The sequence below is a fragment of the Pantherophis guttatus genome, chromosome 1 (assembly GCF_059756535.1).
Source record: "Pantherophis guttatus breed Tessera chromosome 1, ASM5975653v1, whole genome shotgun sequence".
NCBI lineage: Eukaryota > Metazoa > Chordata > Lepidosauria > Squamata > Colubridae > Pantherophis > Pantherophis guttatus.
In genome coordinates, this window is record NC_142063.1 from 100,026,101 (window position 1) to 100,050,962 (window position 24,862).

General features: G+C 36.6%; 1 protein-coding gene across 1 annotated transcript; it reads right to left on the reverse strand.

The window, feature by feature from the left end:
- Positions 1 to 863: 863 nt before the first annotated feature.
- On the reverse strand, positions 864 to 24,657 carry COPB1 (coat protein complex I subunit beta 1). The gene is made up of 22 exons (XM_034417004.3): positions 24,349 to 24,657; positions 19,803 to 19,954; positions 18,646 to 18,875; positions 18,033 to 18,202; positions 16,875 to 16,989; positions 16,347 to 16,439; positions 15,689 to 15,826; positions 14,727 to 14,846; positions 13,738 to 13,845; positions 13,474 to 13,620; positions 12,123 to 12,268; positions 10,539 to 10,635; positions 8,364 to 8,524; positions 7,120 to 7,240; positions 6,369 to 6,596; positions 6,061 to 6,240; positions 4,892 to 5,036; positions 4,671 to 4,790; positions 4,269 to 4,414; positions 3,551 to 3,640; positions 2,962 to 3,117; positions 864 to 1,186 (listed from the first exon to the last, which is right to left on the reverse strand). Exons 2-22 carry the CDS (start codon positions 19,891 to 19,893, stop codon positions 1,127 to 1,129), a joined length of 2,862 nt encoding a protein of 953 aa, XP_034272895.1. The 5' UTR covers positions 19,894 to 19,954; positions 24,349 to 24,657; the 3' UTR covers positions 864 to 1,126.
- Between the last annotated feature and the right edge of the window lie 205 nt (positions 24,658 to 24,862).

A 24,862-nucleotide genomic window follows, 5' to 3' on the forward strand; every position in this document is an offset into this window, starting at 1 on the left:
TTTTTACTTTTAAAAGCATTTTTTCTACAACCTCTTCGGCCGAAAAAATGCTTTTAAAAGTTAAAAACAAAAGCCTCCGATGATCGCGCAACTCAGCTGGGATCGTCAGAGTCTTTTAAAAGCATTTTTTTCTGCAACCTCTTAAGGTTGTGGAAAAAATGCTTTTAAAAGTAAAAAAAAAAAAAGTTGGCCACGCCGTCACATTAAACCCCCCCCCCCACCAAGCCATGCCCACAGAACCAGTAGTAACAAATTTTACATTTCATCACTGGTTTGATGACACATTGGGGGCTAGAGCCCCCAATCAGGATACTGGAAGACCCATACACAGTAACAGGCTTCACTGCTGCTACGCTGGTTACTGGAAACCATACCACCTCAGGAAATATAGCCTCCTTGCTGCTAAGGGTATCTAATTTATATGAAATTCATTCATTCCAGAAAGATCTTTTCTGGCATGGGTCCTGCCCTCTGGAACATCTTCCTCCTCAAGGTGATATACAGCCCCATCCTCTTGGCCTCCATAACAGCCTAAAATCCTAGCTCTTCTGACTGGCCTTAGGGCATTCCATATTGGAGGTGGTTTTTGGAGTAGGAAGATCTCTTTCCACCCCATAGTATTCTATTTTTAAAACTTATTTAATTTTTAATTATTTAATATTTAAATGTTCTATACTTGTTTTTATTATGTTTGTAAGCCACCCAGTCACTTGATAGTGAGTTGGGTGGCATATAAATTAAACATGTCTATGTGTGTATGACAAGAAATCCTAATTTTGCTCATAGTCTATCCTAAAGTTTACTATGAAACTTTTGTTAAGATCTCAATAATATAGATCTGATGTCCAAGTAACACAGCAGAGTTATAGAGAATTGTATTTTATTTTAGTTTGGAAAGAGTACATGTAAGAGACTGGACAAATTGACTTTTACAGACATAGAGAAAAATATATTTGAAGTTTTATCAACAATGATCTTGAATGATAAGTAAAACCTAAAAATTATTTGCTGGAATTTATTCATTACAAGTTCGGTTTCTACAACCCAAAAACACAGAATATGCAAAATGTTCTGATCCCCAACAAGCAAAATTCCAAGCATTTAGTTGTAAGTGTTCAGAAGAACCTTATAAATTAGTTTTCTTCTGAGAGAGATTGATCTTGTCACCAAGACTTAGCGCCATTCCCTGTAAGGAATAGAATGACAATTTAAATAATCATTTCAATATTCAGTAATTCAGTAAGAAAAATATCCCCCCCTCCCCAAAGTCTGCATCTGCATGACTCTTGAGAAGATTTTTAGGAAATTTGGAATGTTTTATGAGAAAACCCTGAAATAATTAAATCATAGTTAATTCTTCAGTTCAGTGCTGAACACATTTTCTCCTAGTCTTTCTTATAACTACAGCTCAGAAAAACTTTGGGTAATGCCTTTTAGTCAGTTAACTTTTAGTTACAATCTTAAAACTTATCATTTCATAGCAATCTGTCCATTTGATGCTATAATAAATCAAAACCCATTTAGATCATCACATAAGTAATGCAAAAAGTGGCCACCTAATCACAAGGGATAGCATCCAATGACAATATTCTCCTTTCTCCAGAACTTTCCAGATGATGAGTGTGCATACTGAGCAAGATTAAAATCTTATAACTGAAAACAGCTCTCATTGATTATGTGTTTTTTGTCAGAATGAATTTAAATGTAATTTTATTACATTCTGTTTTCCTAAGACTTTGGGAAAAAATTACTTTTGAGTGTATGCTATTAGGGTACTGTATAAATTTGGTAAAAAATAAGATGATCAGAATTAGTATGTCACAACATTAAAATTGGTAGTTCATAGGTTTTAAAAGTAACTGTAGAATTCTTCCTGAACTGCAATGATACATAAATTTTGAGATTCTGAATTATTGTACACATTAATTGCCAAACCCAACTATACTGTAATTGGGAATAAAGGGAAACCAAGTATTTCATGATAGCTGGTTTCACTGAATTATAAATACTTTTGAAAGTTTCTCAAATATATCCAGCAGCTTTTCATGAGATACATATATAGTGAGAGCCTAGAAGCCATCACATACCGTATTTTTCAGTGTATAAGATGCACCGTTGCATTCCCAATGGGAAGAAAAGCACTTTCAGGTGGCAGCACTGTAATCCCCTCCCCAAATCCAAAATGGTTCCCAGTTCCCCGCTGCACATTGCAGGGGAACTGGCCGCCCGCCGCCTGAAACGCGGCTCTGATTATTGCCTTGGGGAATCCGGGCAGTGGTGGCTGGAAAGGAGGGGCATTTTTCTTTAGGAGCTCTCGTTCGGCTCGCTCAGCTCCTGGGCGCAGAGGGTTTAGGCGGCAGCTCCTCACATTGCAGGGGTGTGAAGTCACTGCGGCCATTGCCTGCCCTAAGGTGCCTGCTGGGCGGCCAGAGGGGTGACCAGCCGCAATTCGTGGCACCCGCCTTGTTCCCCGAAGCTGCCGGGCAGATCCCCCCCCCAGACCGTCCCGAAGAGGGTTGTTCCTCAGGCTGTGCCCCGACCCATATCCCTGCCGCCTGGAACTGCCCGAAAATGGCCGGCGGGTGGGGGCCGGCGGGTGGGTGGGGCTACATTCGGCGGATAAGACGCACCCAGATTTTCACCCCCTTTTGGGGGGTAAAAAGGTGCATCTTATACATCGAAAAATATGGTAAATGCAGCAGTTCATGGCACTTCAGAAAATTCCCACTTCATTTTTTTGGACTGGTCTATTTCATCAGCACTTCTCCTAATAACATATTAACCTGTTTATTCTACAAAGATTTACATTCCCTGTAGTCTGAAGAATTCAATCAGGATAATGTACTACATCAGTCAATATACAGTAATCAGATTAATCATTAATGATAAATGGTAAATTAAGAGCAAATATTTCACCAATGTAAAAAGTTCCCAAATTTAAGGAGACAGCTGCATAATTACCTGACTTTTTGCACGAATTCTTATGTGCCCTGTGACTGGAGCATCAGGTCCAAGATGAATTGGCTTTTCAATGCTGACATTTGCAAGTGCGTCTTCTCCAAATATGGAGCGTGCATATAGGTTGGCAGCCATGAAGCCACAATAACCAGAAAGTGCCTAGAAAACAATATTTGATACAATGTTTATAAAAATGTATTTTCCCCTTGAAGCTCTTAATAACTGAACAGGTCTGTGGCTTAATGCTTTATCTTTTTCTCATTACATTACAGTTCAAACTATCCCAAGAGCAATAAACATACACTCGCCTTATTTATCCAAGAACAGATTTACGTGAACGGATAGTGAAGCCAAATTAAAGCAAATTTTAAATCCATTAATTTCTTTAATGTAATATTAGTAAATGCACTTTACTACACCAGTGAGATGCACTGCTCACTGGTGTTCTTTGCACTAACATATCCTATACCATTCCAAGGATCTAAGCCTCAAAAAAAGTTTTCAGCAGATGCATCCCAGGGATGTGTGATTAGAAAGGAAGAAGTACCAAGAAAGCCCCAAATTAATTCCAGATCTGGATATAAGATCTTACCTTTTCTGGGGTAAGGCATTTCATATTAGTTGATTTTAAGATATGTTGCAAGTATTCATTCAGATCCACTATATTGGTGTTCACTGTAACCTTCAAAAATAAATAGAAATTAAATAGAAAGACAAGCTGTCTTTCAATCGATAAGAAATAATTGAAGACATGGCTTTTAATCTCAGATTTCTTTAAACATCACTTGGGTTTTTAAATGTTACCATCAATTGTATTCTAATAGAACCCTAGTTTTCAAACACTTCAACATAACCTAAAAGGATTTGAAGCCACCCAGTATCTATATCCATAATATCAATCAATCAATCAATCAATAAATCAATTTTTTCCAATGTTTTTGTGGATGGTAATTCCAATATTTAATTATTTAAAGTCCTGGTGCTGATTTAACTCATTATTGCTTATAATTATAGTTAGTGATTTATATTATGTTAGCTAGGTATTCTTAATTTAAAGCTTAATAGTGATATTTGATTTTTCTTTCAGCAATGTAACACATTTTAAAACTTTATAAATTACTAATGATATGTTTTAAGAAAGTAATCTCCATGCCATTTTAGATTCCATATTTACTTATTTATATCTTATTAACTGCATTTTAGATTTTTATTCTTTTAGATGTCTCTTATCCTTCATGGGTTATACGTTTCTTTCTTTAAAATGTTCTGTAATAAAAGGTATAAATATTGAAACAGTTTATAAAGCTCACTTTGTTTTCCCATTCAAATTCTGCCCACATCTGACGGAACTCAGCATCAGTACAAGTAGCAGGCTGGATATAATCCATGATATCAATGTGTATGTCACTAAGAACAACACAGTTTCTATCACTGGCTGCTCCAGAAACATCATATACTAAAAATAGAGAAAGAGAAAAGTCAGTAGAAATTAACAACATACGTTGTGACAGTTTTGAAGCTGAATAAAACACACAATTTCATTCTGAAAAGTGGCATTTTTTCTGAAAATAGTATTCCCCAATATTTTAGGTGCTGCTAATTTTTATATTGTAATATACTGTATATGATTTATCCAACCATTAATTCATTTTCTCTCAACAGGGATCTGACACTTTCAAAATCCCATATAATATATAAAATAGAACACTTACCGATGTTGCCAAAAATAATTCCATTTTCAGTGGAAGCTACTTTCACATTCGCTTTTATATTGGCAAAATCATGGGGTGCAAGGGTCAGAGGAGATGGCTTTTCCACCAGCTTCAAGTCACCTAATTAAAATGGTTTGAAGGGAACACATCAAGACAATGTTAATGAGAAACACAGAAAAAAATATTCAGAAGAAATAACTAAAAAATGGTGGATTATTTACCCAACGTAGCCAATTCTAGCGTGCAATTCTGCAAAGTATCACTGGTCTGGTTTACTACAAGCACATCCAACACAATATCATACTGGTTGACGTGGACATATGCTTCAGCGTAAACAGGATCGGAAAAACCTGTCAACTGAGTTACCTATCAAGGATAAGAATTTTGGAAAAAAATTGCACATTATTTCTTTTATTAGCAATACTATTTAATCCTGTTTAGCTCAACAGCCCCGTGGAGATGTGTACAGGGGGTGTTGGTCAGTCTGAGGGCAAAAGTGAGGGGGGCGAGGGATTAAAGCTGGGCCCAATGTAAGGGAGACTGCGGGGTTAATTTGGCCAAGCAAATTATACCCCCCCTCCACTATGAAAGTGGATCCTGGGCGCTGCACCCAGGAGAAATGGACAATGAAGCAGCCGGCACAAGGGAAGGAGGAATAGCAGGGAGAAAAAAGAGGGAAAGCAGCCTTCTCCTTCCCTTGGGCCGGCCACTACGTTGCCCGCTTCTCCACTGTACAGCACCCAGGATCCACTTTGACAGCGGAGGGGGGAGTAATTTAACAACCGATTCACCTGAAACAGTGCAAACCGGCTGAATCCCACTACTGCTAATATCCCAAAGCCAGTGGTGGAATTCAAATTTTTTTTACTACTGGTTCTGTGGGCGTGGCTTGGTGGGTGTGGTGTGGCTTGATGGGCGTGGCTGGGGAAGGTTACTTCAAAATCCCCATTCCTTCCCCACTCCTGGGGGAAGGATATTGCAAAATCTCCATTCCCACCCCACTCTGGGGCCAGCCAGAGGTGGTATTTGCCAGTTCTCCGAACTACTCAAAATTTCCGCTACTGGTTCTCCAGAACCTGTCAGGACCTGCTGAATAGCACCCCTGCCCAAAGCTATTAAAATGATTTACTGTATTCCAAAATACAATTACTCTCTTCTCACCAGCATGGCAACTCATACTTGGGAGAAATTCAATCATACAGTTAAATAAACTTTATATTTACAGTTCTAATAGTACTTCCTCGTTTCGCCTAAGAAGCCATGCTATTTGTTTCTCTTTACCCAAGCTAAGCCCTATTTGCATTTTTCTGGCATTCATTACATTTCACTATTCAAAATGAGATAAGGTACTTCCCTGGATTCAGACTGGCCTGGGAAGAATCTATATTACCTTGTTGAGTTTGGATGCCAGTGGGTCAGCAGCTTCCTTTCTCTGAGTGTTTCCCATAGCTGCTAAAAGACTGAGCTGAAACTGATCTTCCTTTGAGCTCATTTCATTTTTAGCAGTGAGCTGCATAAAAGAAATAGGATCATCTGGCTGAATGGTTACGTTCCTCTTCTCAGACTCTTTCTGATGTAAGGGGAAAAAATAAAGAAATGGTTAAGAGAAATGTAAACAAAAAAGAAAAGGCTTCTCCTAAGAACTAGTCCTTAGCATTGACACTGAACTGAAACACAGATGCGGAGATCAGGCCTCACCTTCTGAGACAGCTTCTCCTCTTCCAGCTTGGCAGACAACATATGAGAAAGGGATTGCCGGCACTCCTTGTTGAAAATATCATTCATCAGAGGGGAACATTCTGAGAGCACTTTCAGGCACAGAGAAATCCGATCCACATCATCATCTGTGATTGGCTTCTTGGGGAGAGATGACTTGCCCAAATGGAGGATACTGGCCATAAGCAGCATTGCCTCAGCTACAAAAGACTAATATGGAAGCGAGAGAGATGATAATAAAACAACTTAACATTTCTTTTAATCCCATGCATTCCACTATTCTCTTCTTCAAAGTAGCGATTACAAGACACAGGCTACTTCATGCTAAATGTGTCCAAGTAGCTCCGAAGAAAAACCATAATGGAGCCTTTCCTCTTTAGGGAAGAAGGTTTGGCAAGCAATTTCCAATCACCACAGTTTAAAAAGTCATCCAGGGTCTAAATTGTGGTTTGTGGTAACACCTTCTCTTTCTCTCTCTGAATTAAATATATAGATAAGACAGTTTTACAACGTATAGTCTCCCTTGATTTATTTCAAATACTCTAAGGCACAATAAACCAAACTACTGCCTTGGGAAACCTGTGCAATAATAACATATTATCCTGACAGCAAACAGTTTGCTCAATTGTAGCTCCATATGAGCCTGCAAAGAACTATAAGCGAGTTGAGTATACAGCTATTGCCTAAAAATTGAAATTTAATGATACAAAGCCCTCTATGAAAAATCACTTACATTTTGTTTCTTCTTTTCTTGAACCAGAGTCACATAACGTAAAGCAATTTTGGTCAGAGTTGTTGCAAGGGAAGCCGCAACAAAGAAATCACCATCCAACAAAAAGCCTCTCAGTGGAGGTCTACAAAGAGAAGGCAAAATTAATGTTCAGAAAAAGAGCAGCTGGCAATCCCATGCATTCTATTTGAGTTTAGCTGTATGAAGGAGTTTGTATTCGTTAATAGTATTCTATTGGGTTTTTAAATGATATTTAAATGATATATTGCAACTATGATAAAATTATTTTCATGGTGTAACAAAAGTTTCCCCAGATAGGATCCAGACATATGAATACAGGAACTTGAGTTTCAAATGCCTTTAGGAACTCTGACCTGTTAGAGTGGTTAACTCTAGATAACCACTGGTAACTATTACAACCTAATACTGGCTGGTAAGAAGCACATAATTTACATGGGTAAGGCATTCATCTTAGCAATAAGTACCAAAGAATTATGAGAACAGAAATTCACAAGTGTTGAGTGACAAAATCCACTTGTTCCATCTCCCTCCAAAAGTGGGTAAGAACAGGGCAGAAATTTTGGTATTTGTGGTAAGATTCCAAGTTCCAGAATGCATCCATGAATCCACCAAAGAAAAAGCTGAAATTTCACAGTATTTTAAGATTCTAATTCTAGTACAAGATTATTAAAATGGATGAGAAAAGCCTGCTGCCATGACAATGAATTTCATTTTGTCAGGTACAAGAAACAAACAGCCAGGACAGAGTTTAAAAGCACTGTGAATTCATTCCAAACTACCTTTACCCAAGACTTTGATTACTAATGGTCAATGCAAATTGGTGCCAAGTAACAGCCAACAGACTTCAGGGGGGGAGGCGGGCGGGCGGGGTATCTTTTAGATGAATAGGGACTCAAGACTGATGATGCATTTGACCCCACCCTCAAGCTCAGCCTCGTCATCTCCTATATTATTTTTGTACAATGCTTACTAAATAATCAGTTATGCCCAAAAATAGTTAAAAAAAACCTGTTGCAATCTTTTCAAATAACTGCTATTATAATAAATGATTGTAGTTGCATTCTGAACTCCAGACCAGAAATAAAAAGAAATCAAGTACAATACAGATATTATGAAAGATACAATAAGAAATCACATTAAGCGACATTAAGTGCAAAAATAAGAAAAAACATTACATATGTATGTTTAAATATAAACCATTCTAAGAACAGCAAAAACTTCATCACCTCTCTTCTTCCTTTTTGGCAGGTCTGGAGCTACTAAGGGCGCTCTGGGTCGCATAAGTTCCCATTTCAGTGACCAGCTTCTGGGCAGGGCCCACAGTGATTTCCTCCTCAGGTTTTAGCTCACCAGCTTCTTTCTTGATTTCAGATTCTACTATTGGGATCTGAATGTAAAAAAGCACAGTAGCAAAGTTGTTAAAAACACACCCTTGTTCTCTTCTCTCATTCTTTGTCTTTGCAAGCTTAATATTCTTGAAGCTGCTCAATCTGAATTTACTAGTGTTTCCATTGTGGTTCCAATATGTACTAAGAAACATGCTTAGAGATGTGCTTGTTCTCTGTGGATGCTAGAGCTTGCTACTATGCTGAAGTTAATTTTTTTCTAGTGAGTTTGTACCCATGAGAGGGGGAGGGGGAGTCCATGAAAAGCACTTTAACTTGGATAAAACAAAGCTACTGGTAAGCTTCATGCTCTAGGACTTTTTTTTTTAAGGAAAACTTCTGTCCCTTAGGCTTTGAAAATATGAGAAGTGCCCCTTATATCAGTGTGTATGTTCCTGTGAGGATGACTCAGGTATCCCTGACCCATACCCTTCCTTTTTCTTCTCTCTATAGGAAATTTTAGATTTCATATATCCATCTGATATTTAAGAAATTCCCTGGTAGAGAATAAAACTTTGGTTTGCTTCTTTTGTTTGAGTAAGATCCAGATTGCTCAATTTTGTTCTTTCAAATGTACCATCCGTCTGTTCTTATGATAAGGACACAAAACTGACCCAAAGCCATGTATATTTGCATACAAATACATAAATATCTCTGTGTCTGTGCACGTGTGTTGTTTATATTTGACTTCTGGTTGTAACAAAGATGATTTCAAACAGTAAGATAAATGCATTATAATCAAAAGATGGGAAAATAAAATATGTTATAAGCTTAGGCAATCTGATTACTAATAATCTTATTACCGCTACATGCATTACCATATTTTTCAGATTATAAAATGCACCTTTTTCCCACCTAAGAGAGGGTGAAAATTTGGGTGCATCTTATACATGGAATGTAGCTCCACCCAGCCTCTGAAACAGAAGTTTCAGAGGCTGAAAAAAAAGCAAGGCGCAGAGCTCACAGCCAATGAACCTGTTGCTAAAGTTCATCTCTGGGAACAGCTGATTGGGGGTATTCTGGGAGGCTGATCCACCCCCCAATCAGCTTTTTTCTTATTTTCCTTCCCAAAAACTAAGGTGCGTCTTATACTCCGGTGCATCTTATAGTCCTAAAAGTACGGTATGTATGTTGCAATGACAAATGGTTTTAAATTCCACCTTGGGTTCAAATGAGCAAGTTTGTGGTAGTCATGGGGATTGATGGTTATTAGCCTTCATGGCAGTGAAGACCATCTGCTGAAAGACTAGTGAACTTCTTTGTGCAGTTGTTTGGCCACTGTAAGAATAGACTACTGGAGTGGTTAGGGCAGGGGTCCAATCTAACAGAGTATTGCTTATTTTCCTATTAGTACTCATAAGATCGCAATATTTGTAGAGTTGTATAAATTTATTTCGTTTAAGATAAAGGCATCTCTTCATTATTACACAAAACTTTTTGGTCAAAAGACTTTGGGAGCAGGAAGACAATTTGGATCTGATATTGGATCTCATTAGAATTTTCTGCACCATCTGTTAAATCTACAAATCCAACATTATCTGAGCTGCTTTGCAAATGTGCTGTTGGAAGTCTCATAATTGTCTTTGCTCTATGTTTCCTCAATACTGCTTTCAAGGATTTCTGATTAAAACGAGGGCAGAAAAGAATTATTTCCATTGGGAGCTGAAGGTTGGCAGATACAATCCATTATCTCAAATGCCTTCCCAGTTAATCAATCCTTTTTATAAGAAGGCCCCTATTAATTAGATTTCTGTCAAAAGATTGCCATTAGTTTCCTTGCCCATCAATGAGATGCTCAATTACTTCAATGTAATGAAACTCTGTTCAGTTACTCTATTAGAAATTGGGGATACTATCACATTGCTTTTCGTTTAAAGAATTCCTAAATGCATCCTCAAGAAACGAAGAATCAGCTTCAAGATTCTATAGAATTTTTCAAAGACTATGATTTTCCTCTGAAATACTGTACATCAACTTAGAAAAATATTTCCAATTAACAAAAGTGCAAACACTTACCTCTCCCAATGATCTACGGACCTCAGTCATTACACTTTGTATATCTTCCTTTGTGCTGCAGTATTCACCAAGGATCCAGAGTGCTCCCCGATAAATTCTGTAAAGCAAAGCAAAGCAAAATAAACCACAACTGAGACCAAAATTTTTGTTGCTAAGCAAGACAGTTAAGTGAGTTTTGCCCCATTTTATGACCTTTCTTACCACAGTTTTTAAATGAATCACTGCAATTGTTAAGTTAGTAATATTAAGTGAATCTAGCTTTCCCATTGATTTTGCTTGTCAGAAGGCTGCAAAAGGTGATCACATGACCCCAGGATATTACAACCGTCATAAATACATGCCAGTTACCAAGCACTCAAATTTTGATCACGTGACTGTGGGGAATGCTGCATCGGTCATGTGAAAAATGCCCATGTCACTTTTTTCAGTGCCCTTGTAACTTCAAACAGTCCCTAAAGGAATGGTTGTATGTCAAGGACTACCAATAATCAGCCAGGTTATTTATAATAATTTGATTTTGCAAGGGATCACATGGAATCACCACTTATCCCAGATCAAAAAATAAATAAATCATAACTTAAAGATGGTGTATTTCCTTCCAAGAAATGTACTTTTCTACTCCATTGATTACCGATTTTGTATGCATAATTAGTCAATTATGCATACAAAAGTAGAAGAGCAGCAAAATAACTCTTCTTCTCTATTTCTCCCTGTCACCAGTAGAAACATCTTTGCAGCAATCCAATGAGTTGTGTGAATGTCACAGATGCATGCTTGGGTCTAAGTAAAGGAAAAGAAAGCACTGCAAAGAGAGGGCTGCCAGTGCAGAGACAATTTGTTAGGTAGGAGAGGAAATATCACAGGAATGAACTTTCTGCAACTAACCAAAAAATTAACTGATTGCAAAGTCCTACACCTATCTAAGTATTCTGACAAATTCACTGACACATACTCTCAGTATATACAATTGCAGCCTTGAGGGACCTTTAATACAAATTGTAACTTATTAACTATGCTTCATATTCTTCCTGAAATAGAATATATAAATATATATTATTTGAAAAATAACCCAGGATTCCTGGATTTCACTAATGTAAGATTTTTTAAAAATGCTTTTTTTAAATTGTGTGGGCTAGAAAAGGGCCAATTTATATAGATGAATGAAAATTAAAAATCCCTGAATGTTAATCTACACATATTTTACTTAGAAATTGTGACTTCTACTTCAGATTGCTTTTAAGTATTTAATGCAATTCTATGATAAAGTGATGTAACAAAGGCTACAATCCTGGGAATACCGCCAACTAAACACAATGAGATATTTTCAGTAGGCATTAGAGAACTGCAATGCAGGCTTTTTTAAGGATGAGATTTAGATCTGGCAAGTTTTATGTAGACATCAAAATGGAATTTTAAATGCATTCAGAGACAAAGAAATCTTCAGCAATAAAATCAATTCCTGCAAGAAAGTCATTTGTATATGGATTATTTCAGTGGTGCTGATGGTATTACAAACACCAAGTCTTAAAAGTAATACACGATGAAATTTGGGTAGTGAATTTTCAAGGCAGATCTTAAACTTACTTGACAGACTTAATCGCATGGAAGACTTCCAACATTTTCTCTACAATTAGCAGCCTGAGATTATCAAAACGCTGAATGGCTTCACGCACAAACTCCAGTACATCTGCAGCTGCCGCTTCATTGTAATCACTTAAAAACTCCATCAACTAGAAGAGTAAGTATGAACATGAGCATGACAAAATTTGAACAAACCACTGTACCACTGTCTAATACCAGGTACAGAAAGATGGTACCTGACTTAATTTTTGGCAAATACAAGGTTAAGAATGGGAATGACTGCCAGTTTAAAAGCATTTATGTTCAACTGTTTTTGACATGATAATTTACATTGAGAAAAGGCATTTGGGTGCAACTTATTAGCACCATACTACATTCCACTAATAAATTAGAGATATCTTAACATGTAGATCAGGAATGTAGAATGGATGGCCTTCAGTTTAGTAAAAGATGTGTTATCTAAATGATAATAGCTGTGGCACAGTTCACTTTTTAATCAATATAACATATGTGAAATAGATTTGTCTGGAATGTAGGTCATGACCCAGTAAAGCTAAATTATGAACACTTAAATGAAAATGACATCTCTCTGTAAACAGAAAATTCTTAATAGAATTCTATAAAAAGAAATGGTGTGTGTGTGTGTGAGAGAGAGAGAGAAGAGAGAGAGAGAGAGAGCAAGAGAGAGAGAGAGAGAGACAGAGAGAGAGAGAGAGAGAGAGAGAGAGAGAGAGAGAGAGAACAGCCTTGCCAATAGGCTGACCTATAAACTATTCAATCCCATTTTAATCTACTCCAGAGATCAGAGTTGGAAAATAGATTGATTCTAGCATGAATCCAGCAAACTGATTGTTAACAACATTGTAACCTCGGTTCTTCAAAATCCAGCTCAGAAAAATGAATACAGAATTTTCCTAAACTGAAAGTAAATGGGAATGGAATAAGAGTTAAGACTGAGTTGGAAGTAACTCTGGACCCAGAACCTAGATTGCCTGCTTTTCAATCAGCTTTTTGACTAAATCAGGCTAAAGTCAAAAGGTCATTGTTCTCCACTATTTTCAATGAAATGAAAAGGTATGTTAAAAAAAATCTACAAATTAAACTAATTAAACCAATCCTGGGGCTGGATGCAGCAAGCACCAGGCATTGGGTAGGCACTATTCATTACTTCTCAAATACAGAAATACTATTTAAGTTAGAAGTATCTCAAAGATAAACAATTAATTAAGGAAGCAATGTATAGGAAACCTGAATTAGGGATGAATAATGATTTTGTCTAAAGTTAAGCTGATAACAGCATAAGTTAACAATAACAAGTATTGCAGAGCAATGAAAACAAAGCTGATTTACATACCACAGGAATGACATTGGCAGCCATGTCTGGGAACCGAACACTACAAGAATGTAAAGTCCGAACAAGCAACTGTCTGTATTTATCAGTGTCTTCGTGCTCAGTCACGTTATTTGTTTTAATGACTTCTTTCTTCAAAACAATCACCAGCTACAACAAAACAATACTATTAATTGTGTATTATATAATTTTGCACAATGATAATTTTACATTAAAATAAGAATCTATATATTTCCAAGTAAATTGATGGAGTAACATTTATTTTACCTCTTCTACATTTCTGGAAGATACAAGATCAAGAGCCAACTGTAATGTCTTTTTGCGAACTTCCAAATCAGGAGTACTTAAAACTCTCAGTATGTCCATAACCAAATCCTGAAATAAAGCATATTTCATTTATAGGCATTCATTAACCAGCCTGGGAAAATTCAGTTAAATTTTGTATAGAATTATAAGAATTTCCAAACAGCATCAAAAAGTATTACAAATGAAGAAATAAATATCGCATCTAGTGGCATATCACAGAAATTAGAACAAAACTGTTACTATTAAAAGACTTTGAGAGAGTAATTTAAATCAGAGATGTTTGAAAAGTTGTAAAATTCATTTTTGACCTGTTTAATAATCAAAATGCCTCTATTTCAGCAACTATTCTCTTCATTTTTGCAAGACCAGACTGGCATTTGGAACCCCTAAAGCAGGGATGTCCAACCTTGGCAACTTTAAGATCTGTGGACTTCAACTCCCACGCTGGCTGGGAAATTCTGGGGGTTGAAGTCCACAAATCTTAAAGTTGCCAAGATTGGAAACCCCTGCCCTAAAAAGTGAAAGCTAAGAAGTTGCCTTGAATGGTGTCTACACCAGGTCACCATGATGCAAAAAAAAAAAAAAAAAAAGCACAATGACATCATGAACCACATCTCGTATTGTTACCTATTTCAAATTCTGACTCAAATATGTTATGTCATGATATCCGAGTCCCAATGTCAAGACAAAAATTTTGTCCTTTGCCCTCCTTTGAAGATTCCCAAAGTGGTGTGAAATTTTAAGCAGAAAAAAGCATAATTAGAAATGCAGTTCCTTTGTTCTCTTACCAAGGAAGCTTTTTTTATTCAAAGCCAAAAGTAAAAGACCATTTGAGGCTTCACTATATTCATTAACTCCATCCCTTGCAACATTTCTTCACAATATACTATTAGCATTTTATTTAATTACTTTAAATTTAGGGGAACAAGCGTAGTTTGCATTGTACTTACTTGTAGTACTCTTTCGTGGGAAGGGTGATCCTTGAGTTCAATCAAGCGATCCAGAACAATCAGCTTCACATTGTTGTCACTTTCTTTAATAATCAGGTCAATATAGCACTGAGCTGCTGCCTTAAATTACAAGACAGAATTAAGGTATTTAAAACACTATCCTTTTGTGATACAGAGAAAAAAAAGTAAAAAAATAAATCAATAAAATACAATCATTTAAGAACTACAACAACTTGCAAAAGTGGAAAAATTAGGAAGTCTATATTATATTTGTGTACATTTAAGCCCACTTTTACAACTTGCAAAAGTGGAAAAACCAGGAAGTCCTATAACATTTGTGAAGATTTTAAACCTAGTTGCATGTGCAACTTTACCTGAAAGATTGGAAATAAAATGTTATGTTTCAAATATCTCTTTCTCTTAGATAAGTCATTTTAGTGGTTCAAAAAAAGAAAAACCTCTAATAGCTGACCATCTCTTGTGATACATTTCTCTTTACTATAGATGAATGTAACCTGAGGACAAACTGCAGATTCAAACACAAATTGCAGTGCATCCACATCTGACTGGTTATGTACAATATTCCATTTAGCATTGGTTTTGATGAGTATATGATAGTATAGTCAACAATTAACAAAATTGCATATTTACCAAGAACTATTGCAACTGAGAAAGAACTAAATGAACCACACAGTTCGAAAATCAACAACGGATGCTTTGGATTTTTTGAGTTCTCCTTTATATTTGTCATATTTTCCCCTGAAGTTTGATTTTGATTTGGTGAGAATTTCTCACAGTTTTTCAGTTTCATGCACAATCCAACATACAAAGCAATCAGATTTCCCATTCTCCTGGCCCACAACACTTTTCAAACATGACTGATAAGCATTGTTAATCTGCCTGAAGATTGCCTAGTCTCTAACTATACAGTATTTGCACACTTTAGTCAGACACTGCGGTACCTTGACTGCAGTTGGAGCACTGGAAAGAGTGACTAATGTTCCTGCTGCTTCATATTTTACTGCAGGGCTCGATGATTGTAGTAGATTGTAGATACAGCGAATAAATCGAGCTCTTTCTGATGGATTAGCATGACAAACCTAAATTTGGAAATGAGACAGAAACATTATTTATGCAGAGTACTTTTTTTTAAAAAATCAACTCCTTAGTTCCTTTAGAACTACTTAGAATGGAAGACCATCATCAGACTATCTCAAAATACACTGTATTAAAAAAAAAATACAACTACAAATGTAGTAAACTTCAAGCAGTACTTCACTTCACAGCTTCCTATTCTTTTGGCAACCCAACCCCCAATTGTGTATTGTAAGAATTGAAAAAAACTCAAGCACAATGTATAGACACAAAAAAGATTAATGGAAGAGACAGCTATCCACAGTCATAGATGGTAGAAACAGAATTGTCTTCTACTGCCTGGATCTAACTCTCTTTCCATCTAACAGTGTATACTATGGCTTATGAAATTCTGTCACGATTTCTTCTCATTTTTCAAACTTCAAATTGTTAACGAACTCATGACTGAATCTTATTTCAGTAGCTTGTTCAAAGGTAATTAATTGCTTTCATTGTTAAGGATTATGGTAATTTGTTTTACTGCACCTTATAGATTAGCTCCACAATAACCAGCTGGAGAATATCACCAAATGTCTGGACTTGGTCAATGCAGGTACTCAAGTAATCTAAAGCTCGATCCTTTAAAAAAAAAACAAGTATGAATTTTTTTCTACTGATTTGAATTTTAACTCCACAATATTCCTTATACATAATTATATTTGATATTACATCTATGAGGGACCTCATAATTACTTTATCAGAATTATTATTTATATAGTGTCTTCCAAATCCACAAAAAATAAAACAGTGATGAAAAGTCAATTTGGGGGGAGGGGGTTGGACGGAGAATTAGCAAACATGCATCACAGAGCTGGAATTTTCTGGAATTTCTTTTCAGGCTGTGGAAGGATTAGAGTTCAGGGATTCTCATAGCTTTAGATGATGGATGTACATAATGAAGTTTAGGCAAGCGTGACTTGACATATATCAGTGAAGAAATAAAACTGAAGTGTTAGTGCCAAGTTAACAACAATTATTAAATAAAAATCAGAATTAGGTAGGCTATATTTTTACCTGATCAGCATGAATTAGCATCATGAAGGCATTTCTTTTGCAACTTGCATCTTTCTCATTCACCAGAAAATCATGGATCAGCTCAGGGGCATCAGGTATAAGATGTTCAAAGTTTCTTTTGGGAAAGAAAGCACAGATAATACTTAGAAGCAAAGAGATTGGATAATACAACATATAGAAACCACATCCAATTGGATGGATGGGGGAGTTAAAGAACAATTCTTCTTTCAAGGTATGTAATTTGCATTTCAACAAGATTTCCCAAACTAGTATAGCTGTATTTCCATAAAAGAAAAAATTCACCAATAGTGTGAAACTGTAAAACTGAAATTATATCCATGTTAGCAAACAACTAAAGATTAATAGGACTAAAAGTTTGATTGTTTGGTTTCTACTTATTTTTTTAATGCATTGTTTAAGAAGACACTCACAAGGGTGTAAAAGTGCTTTCTAAGACAATCTAACCACCAGCTGGCAAGAAAAATAATTTCATAAAGGCTTATGGCTTACATTTGGCCATAATTCTTAAAAAATTCTAATTCTTTCCATTTCATTTTTCCTAAATTTACATTACTTCACTTGCATCAAAAATAAAATAATCATTTTCAAAATGATTAAAATTTCAAATCCGAGACAAAGGCTTATATCAGCTTCCAGGCTAATAGGCATACACTGCTGATATACAATTTATTTGTTATACATTTTCACCTATAATGTATGATGTATTGTATAGAACAATACAACCATATATATAAAGAAACTACTATAAATTAAAAAACACCAGACTACTTTAAAGTATAATAAATCCTTAAATGTTAGTATTTTCATTGTGCCTATGAATTTCAACAGAAATGATACCATTTTATTTTTATATCTGCAATTTATAATCTCAAACATATTTGTGCTAATGTTATAAATGTGTGTATATATATTTATACACACACACACACACACACACACACACACACACACACACGTAAGTACTCTGGGATTTAATCATTTTTGAGAAATATCAAAACAGATAAATGACCCTGTAATTAAGCCAACAGAATCAATTTCAAGAAAAAATAAATAAAAGCTTACCATTTAGCTCAATATTTAAGCTTAATACTTTTTTATATGCAGGCTTTGTGATATCAGTCAATAGATAGAATATACCTGTAAATAGTATAAATTGCAAGGACTGCATTTCTGCGCACATAACTATGACGATGTTCCAGACATGCCCGGATAGCTGGCATCAATGGCTCTAGCAGTTCTGGTTCTTTAAGTTTGCAAAGAAAACGGAGAGTAGAGCCTCTGATAAATTCATTTGGATGTTGAAGATCCTAAGACAACAACATTAACAAAACATATTACATGATTTATATCTAGTCGTGTTAGCTATCCAATTACTTCTGTGCTTTGAATCCGTCAAGATCTACGCATGGCTCTATTCATATTGTTTTGCTTCATACATTTTAACATGCATTGTTATGTTTTTAAAAATATATATTAAACACTTAACCTAAAATATATATAGTATTTTTTAATTCAGTGTTTCAATAAAAAAGGAAGAGTCTATTTTCGAGAGAATTAAAAAATGGCATAAAGTGACACCTGGCTGTTTTTAGCAAGATGACATCTTAAATGCATTTTGAAACACAGATCACAAATCATGCAATTCTAAAGATTAAACGTATATGGCAATTGGTCTTATGCCCAATAAACATCCTTATTGTTGCTCACTGGGAAAGATAAAATTAATATTAAATCCAATTAAAATATTTACCTTTCTGTAGGCATCACAAACAAGGATCATTTCTTGCAGCAATCTACCATCTGGAGTAGTTTTGGGAACAATCTCCCAAAATACTAAAAGCAGTTTCTTTATGGTGTGGTCCTGAAGTGGCAGCACAAACCGAATAATAGTCATCAGAAGTCCTGGTAACTTTTCACCATTTAAGATCATTATTATCACTTTTTTCAAGGCCTCGGTCTTCAATTTTACATCTCCTTTTTCTGTTAAATTAAAAAGTTTGAAATAAGCACAATGTATGTTAACAATGTATGTTAAAGAAATAACACACACAACGTATGTTATTTTGTGCTGCAAACCATTTCTGTTTGCTTATTTTTACACAGCTTATTTTGGATATAGCTGTGTTATCAATAGCTCTTATACTTTGATGAAGGTCTAATTCAGTATTTTTCAAACTTGGCAACTTTAAAGATGTGTGCACTTCAACTCCCAAAATTTTCCAAGCAGCATACTTATGTTCCATGTTAGAAAAACACTGCATATAATTTCTACTTAGTTCATACATCCAGTCACTGAAGGCAATTCTATTTAGATTACAGAGTAATCATAGAACAAAGAGCTTGATAAGTGTTTAAATGAGAAATAATCTATTGCAAAGAACAAGACCTTCACAGTGCAGAAAAGCAATACTTAAGAATTTGAAAAATACTTCACCTCAAATTTTTTTGAGTATGAAGTTTCATAAAAAATCTAGTTTCAGATGCAAAGCAGATACTTCGAATGTAGGATAGATGGTTGCCTTTGAGAGCCATTTTCAATGTGTCCAGAGCTCTGTTTCATGCCAAGGGATATTTTCAAAATGCTCAAAACATCCCATTTCATAATTTATTTTTATGTAAACTTAAGTTCTGAGGGTTGCTAAGTAACCTGTCTCCCTGCCTGTCTCTTTCATTCTAATTATTCAAACAACTGGTGTTCTAAAAAACTTTTCCTTTCATTGCTCTTAGTTTATTAATCACTTCGGCTATCACTATATATTTTAAACTGTTTATCTTCAGTATCATTGCAACTTTGTAATATTTAAAAGAATTGTAAATTTTGATTGCTTAATTGCAAAATATGTTATTTAAATTTCTGAGTTAAATATATCTAAAGCTATAAACAATAGCCTAGGAAATGTTACTTACCCAAATCGTTCTTTAAACTTATTTCAGATGGTGGCTCTGAGTCCATTGGCACTATAATTAACGTGTAACACACATTCTCTGCAGCCGTCATTGTGGTTTTTTTTGTAAAAGGCTTTCCCAATGTAAGTTCTTCCAAATAGGTCTCAGAAATTCTAAAAAATAAATCAACAGAGCTAATTATTCATTATGATTCTGCATACAACTCAACAGAAAATAACAACAAATTCTTCCAATAAAAGTTTGAAGTCTCTAATTTCACACAACACAGAACTATTTAACAATTTTCATAAACAGAAGAACATTAGGGGAAAAACATTAGGAATAATTAATCTCAGGGACATTCTACATTTTAGTAAACCTTCTTTGGTTAAGACCACACACAGTATAAAAATAAAGTTGACCATGTTCCACTAAAATAACTAGGCATGATCTCAAGTTACACACCTAACTACATAAGGTACAAATTGTTTCTACTTTTTCCAAAATCTAACCTAGAATCAAACACACAGGACTGCCAAAACCATTTCTACAACCCATTCACCCATTCCTCTTCCGGGTTTCTGGCGCACATGCGCGCAAGATGATCAGCTGGCCTTGCGTATTGTGTATTGCGACAGTGCTGGAAACTAAAAGGAAGCTGGTCTTCCTTTTTCCTGTGTGAGCATGTGCGCCGGCCAGCTGATCGTTGCGCGCACATGCACACCAGCCTGCAGTTTTAAATATTATTTCAGTGGTTCTTAAATTGTTTGACCCAAATATGGCAGCAACAGTCCCATACTGGATCCTCAATTCACAAACAAACGACTGTCCTCTTAACGGTTTAGCCAAACCACTTCAGTGCCTCCCAAACTCATCCTATGAAGATGCAGACATAGATGTAACACAACTATGGTGGCAAGACAACATGGGGAACTCTCTGAAATGGCTCCTTCTTCAAAAGACACAGTGCTTAGAGCCACAGCTTCAGAGAAGCACTTCATATATTGTTGCTCTTAATGGTTTTACACAGTATCACAAACACCTGTCTGATCTACAGTGGGTTCAAGTACACATGGAAATTGTACATGCACTAAATCTTTGTTGGTTTATCAGGTGACCATGCTTAAGCATAAAATTCTAAAAGGTTTTTAAATCCAGAAACAATATACCTATACAATATAAATAAAACTGTAATGGAAGTTTATCCATATTAAAGGTAAACAATATTTTGGTGCCTTTCAACTAAGGCAATTAAGAAATATAATTAGATATATAAATAATATTCAATGGATACAAATTGAAGTTAGTATTAGATCCTATATGGATTGGATGATACCATTCCTCCTGACATTAAGAAATTAACATGTAGTTATCTGAAATACACACTTAAAAGTCACATTTGGAAAATATAGAGAGAATTTTTGCCTTATCATCTATTACACTCTTTTAAAATATAAAGCTACATTTGTTTAATAAAAAGGATTTTGTAGAATCAGAGACCTACTGTAATTATGTTAAAATCTGTTATTGTAAAAGGAGAGATCACAAATCCTAACCTGCTTTTAGACCAGTCAAGCTTAATCTTTTCCTTCTAAATCTTTGGGACTCAATCATAGAAAATATTACCTCTAAAAAACATTATGTATCTACTTAATGTTATTATGTAACATTCTTACATCAAGTTTGATAGTCTTGAAAATCTTCAATAAATTATTGGCGGCTGACTTCAGATTTAAAATTAGTCAATCTTGTAGAATACAGCAAAAATTTTTGAAAAATCCTATAGTGAAAGATAAATTTATTCAAATCTGGTCTCATTTATTAGCTATATTATCAATGTTTCTTAATAGATAATCTTTATACAAATATGACTGGATAAAAATATCAATATTTAAACTTATTGAATTTCTCTATAAGATCCCATACACATTCATATTTTTACTTTCTTTCCCCTTTTTTATCTTTGTCCCTAATCTATTTTTATTTTTATTATTTTAATTCTGCATTTTTTCTGGTCCTGCAATTATATTTATTTAGTAAATGAGTTTATAAACAAATGAAGAACAAATAATTCTCAATATCATTATTTGGACCAGTAGTATTAAGATAAACAGAAAAATGAATGAAAGTTCAGATAGTGAGAACTTCCAAATGAATAGTATAACTCTTGTGAATATTCAAGAAAAAATAATGTAAATACCGGTACATCTGAAATGCCAGATGGTTTACAATTGTTTGTAAAATGTGATGTTCCCTAAGCTTTAGAAAGTAAACCAAATTTTTGTTATTAAAATTTCCAGATTGAAGGGTTTAAATATTATTTTCTATGCTGACAACTAAATAAAACAGATGGGATTATAAATGTTTCACATGTTTATACATAGAAGAGACAGAGAGAGAAACACACAAAGAGAATTGAAATATATGACAAATGACCAAGAATGATATGCTGGGTTGTTCTGAATGGCTCAATATAAATCTGACCATGTGAGAATTCCATGAAACGCACAAGAAAGACTTGATGCTGAGGATTACTGGCAAAATTTCAAATTAAAGGGGCCAATAAAATATAATAATGGGTTTCCTATAATTTTGTAACAAGGTTGCAGTTAGGTTTTGACCAGCCCATCTAAAAATGACATAATACAAATTCGACTTAAATATAATACATGTCTGCATCAAACATTTAAGATTCAAGCTGGGTTTGTGGCATGACCCATGTTTTGTCATTTTTTATCATTGTGGTTTGTACCTTCTTTATATAACCTATAAACAATAAGCTTCCATATAAACAGTGGTCTTTTTCAAATCAAACTCTATTCCCAAAGACTAAATGGACATATCTACATAGCTTCCTTTGTGAACAATATAGGAGACATTTGCTATTGCGTTCTTGCAGGGTATTTTTATTTCCCCAACATCCCAATATATATGCTAGTGGACCTCTGGGCTTTCCTGAAGATTTCCCACCCAAGTACTAACCACATCTGAGCCTGCCTAAGCTTTCGGAGATCAGCTAAAGGTAAGCTACATCTTGCTAGCTGGCTGGCAAAGGCAGAACCACTATTTATGACTCCGAGAGACAATTAAAAGTTGATAACATTTATAACTGGCTAGATCAGTTTGGAGGATTTCCTTTTAGTTAATTTAGCAAATTCCCTCATTAGTGGTGTTCAACAGACAGATAGATATCAACGACCCGGGATGCTCTAAATCTGAGCTCCTATACAACGAGAGTCGTTTGATGTGGTGGTGAAGGGCACTAGGCTACAAACCAAGAGCCTGAATTCTAGTCCTGCTTTATAGTCACCAAGCCAGCCAGACTTTAGGCCCAGCCCTAGAAAAGAGGCAATAGCAAGCCACTCCTGAACAATACTGCCAAGAAAGCTGTAGTAGGGTCTTTTTGTTGTTGTTGTTGTTAGCTGTGAAGTTGTGTCCGACCCATCATGATCCCATGGACAATGTTCCTCCAAGCCTTCCTGTCCTTTACCATCCTCTGGAGTCCATTTAAGTTCACGCCTACTGCTTCAGTGACTCCATCCAGCCACCTCATTCTCTGTCGTCCCTTTCTTCTTTTGCCCTCAATTGTTCCCAGCATTAGGCTCTTTTCCAGTGAGTCCTTCCTTCTCATTAGGTGGCCAAAGTATTTGAGTTTTATCTTCAGGATCTGGTCTTCTAAAGAGCAGTCAGGGTTGATCTCCTCTAGGACTGACCGGTTTGATCGCCTTGCAGTCCAAGGGACTCGCAGGAGTCTTCTCCAGCACCACAGTTCAAAGGCCTCAGTTCTTTGGCGCTCAGCCTTCCTTATGGTCCAACTTTCACAGCCATACATTGCAACTGGGGAAACCATAGCCTTGACTATACGCACTTTTGTTGGCAGGGTGATGTCTCTGCTTTTTAGTATGCTGTCTAGATTTGCCATAGCTTTCTAGTTTAGATAACTGCTGGGTGTCAAGACTGGCCGGAAGGCACAGGGAGGAACGGGGGGGGGGGGGGAGAAAGAGAAAAGAAGGCGAGTAGATGGTTGGGACTGATAGCCCCTAAAGGGCTCTTTCACCTGCTCTCTCGTTTGACGGCTCCTCCTTGGCCCAGCCGAACAGCCCCTCTGAACGATGCTTTCGGAGGAGCCCCAAATGAATCCTTCCACGGCAGGGAGGCTCCGGCCCCAGCCGAGCAGATTCATCACCCCGTTCTGCCTTTTCATTCATTGGGAGGAAAATCCCTGAACTCGCCGTTCTGTTATTCCTAACGGGAGTAAAAAACCCTCCACCCCCCCCCCACCCCCTTTGCAACGGAAGGTCCGCAAAGCCCTCCCGACAGGGCGAGGCTGGCTGGTCGCTCTTAGGCCCCGCGGGAAGATCCGAAAAGGTGGCTTCTTCGGGAAGGGAAAGTCGGGTGCAGACCCGAGAGGAGAAGGAAGGAGGTGGCGGTGGCGGACTCTTTCGCCCGGAAAGCTCGCTGCTTCGGCCCGTTGCCTGCCTGCTTCCTTCCCTCCCTCCCTCCCTCCACACATTCATTTTCTCGGCCCTCCCAGCCTTTGGCAAAACCGGTGGCCGCCTCAGTTTACCTCAGCCGAATCGGAGAATGGCAGAATCGGAGGCGGCTGTGGAAACCCGCGCGGCAGCGGCGGCCGCCTCTTCCTCAATGGGCCCCGTCGCACAGCTCCCTTCTCCGGTCCTGCTTGGCACCGCCGCCTACTCCAGCTGACGTGGAAGCCCTAGGCGCACAGGCCACCTCGCGACTACGGCGGCCCCAGCAGGACACGCCTCCTCGGTTAGCAAAAAAAAAAAAACGCTTCTTGGCTTCGGAGAAGTCCGTCCTCTTCGGGCGAACTTCGAGCGCCGCGCGACTCGGGGCGGAAGCAGGGAGAAAGGCTGGAGAGGGTGGGGGTGGGTGCGCCCTTCAAACACGTGCCTGGGAACTTAGCTTATGTAGTTTGCGGGAATAGGGTTTTTTGTTTTTTTTTTCAAAACTTGCCCACAGGAATCGCTCAGTTAAGTACAGGTTGAGGTACCTAACCTAGTTACTTGTTGTCCCAAAGGTGTTTTTTTCAGGAGGCAACTGGAATTTTTTTTTCTTTT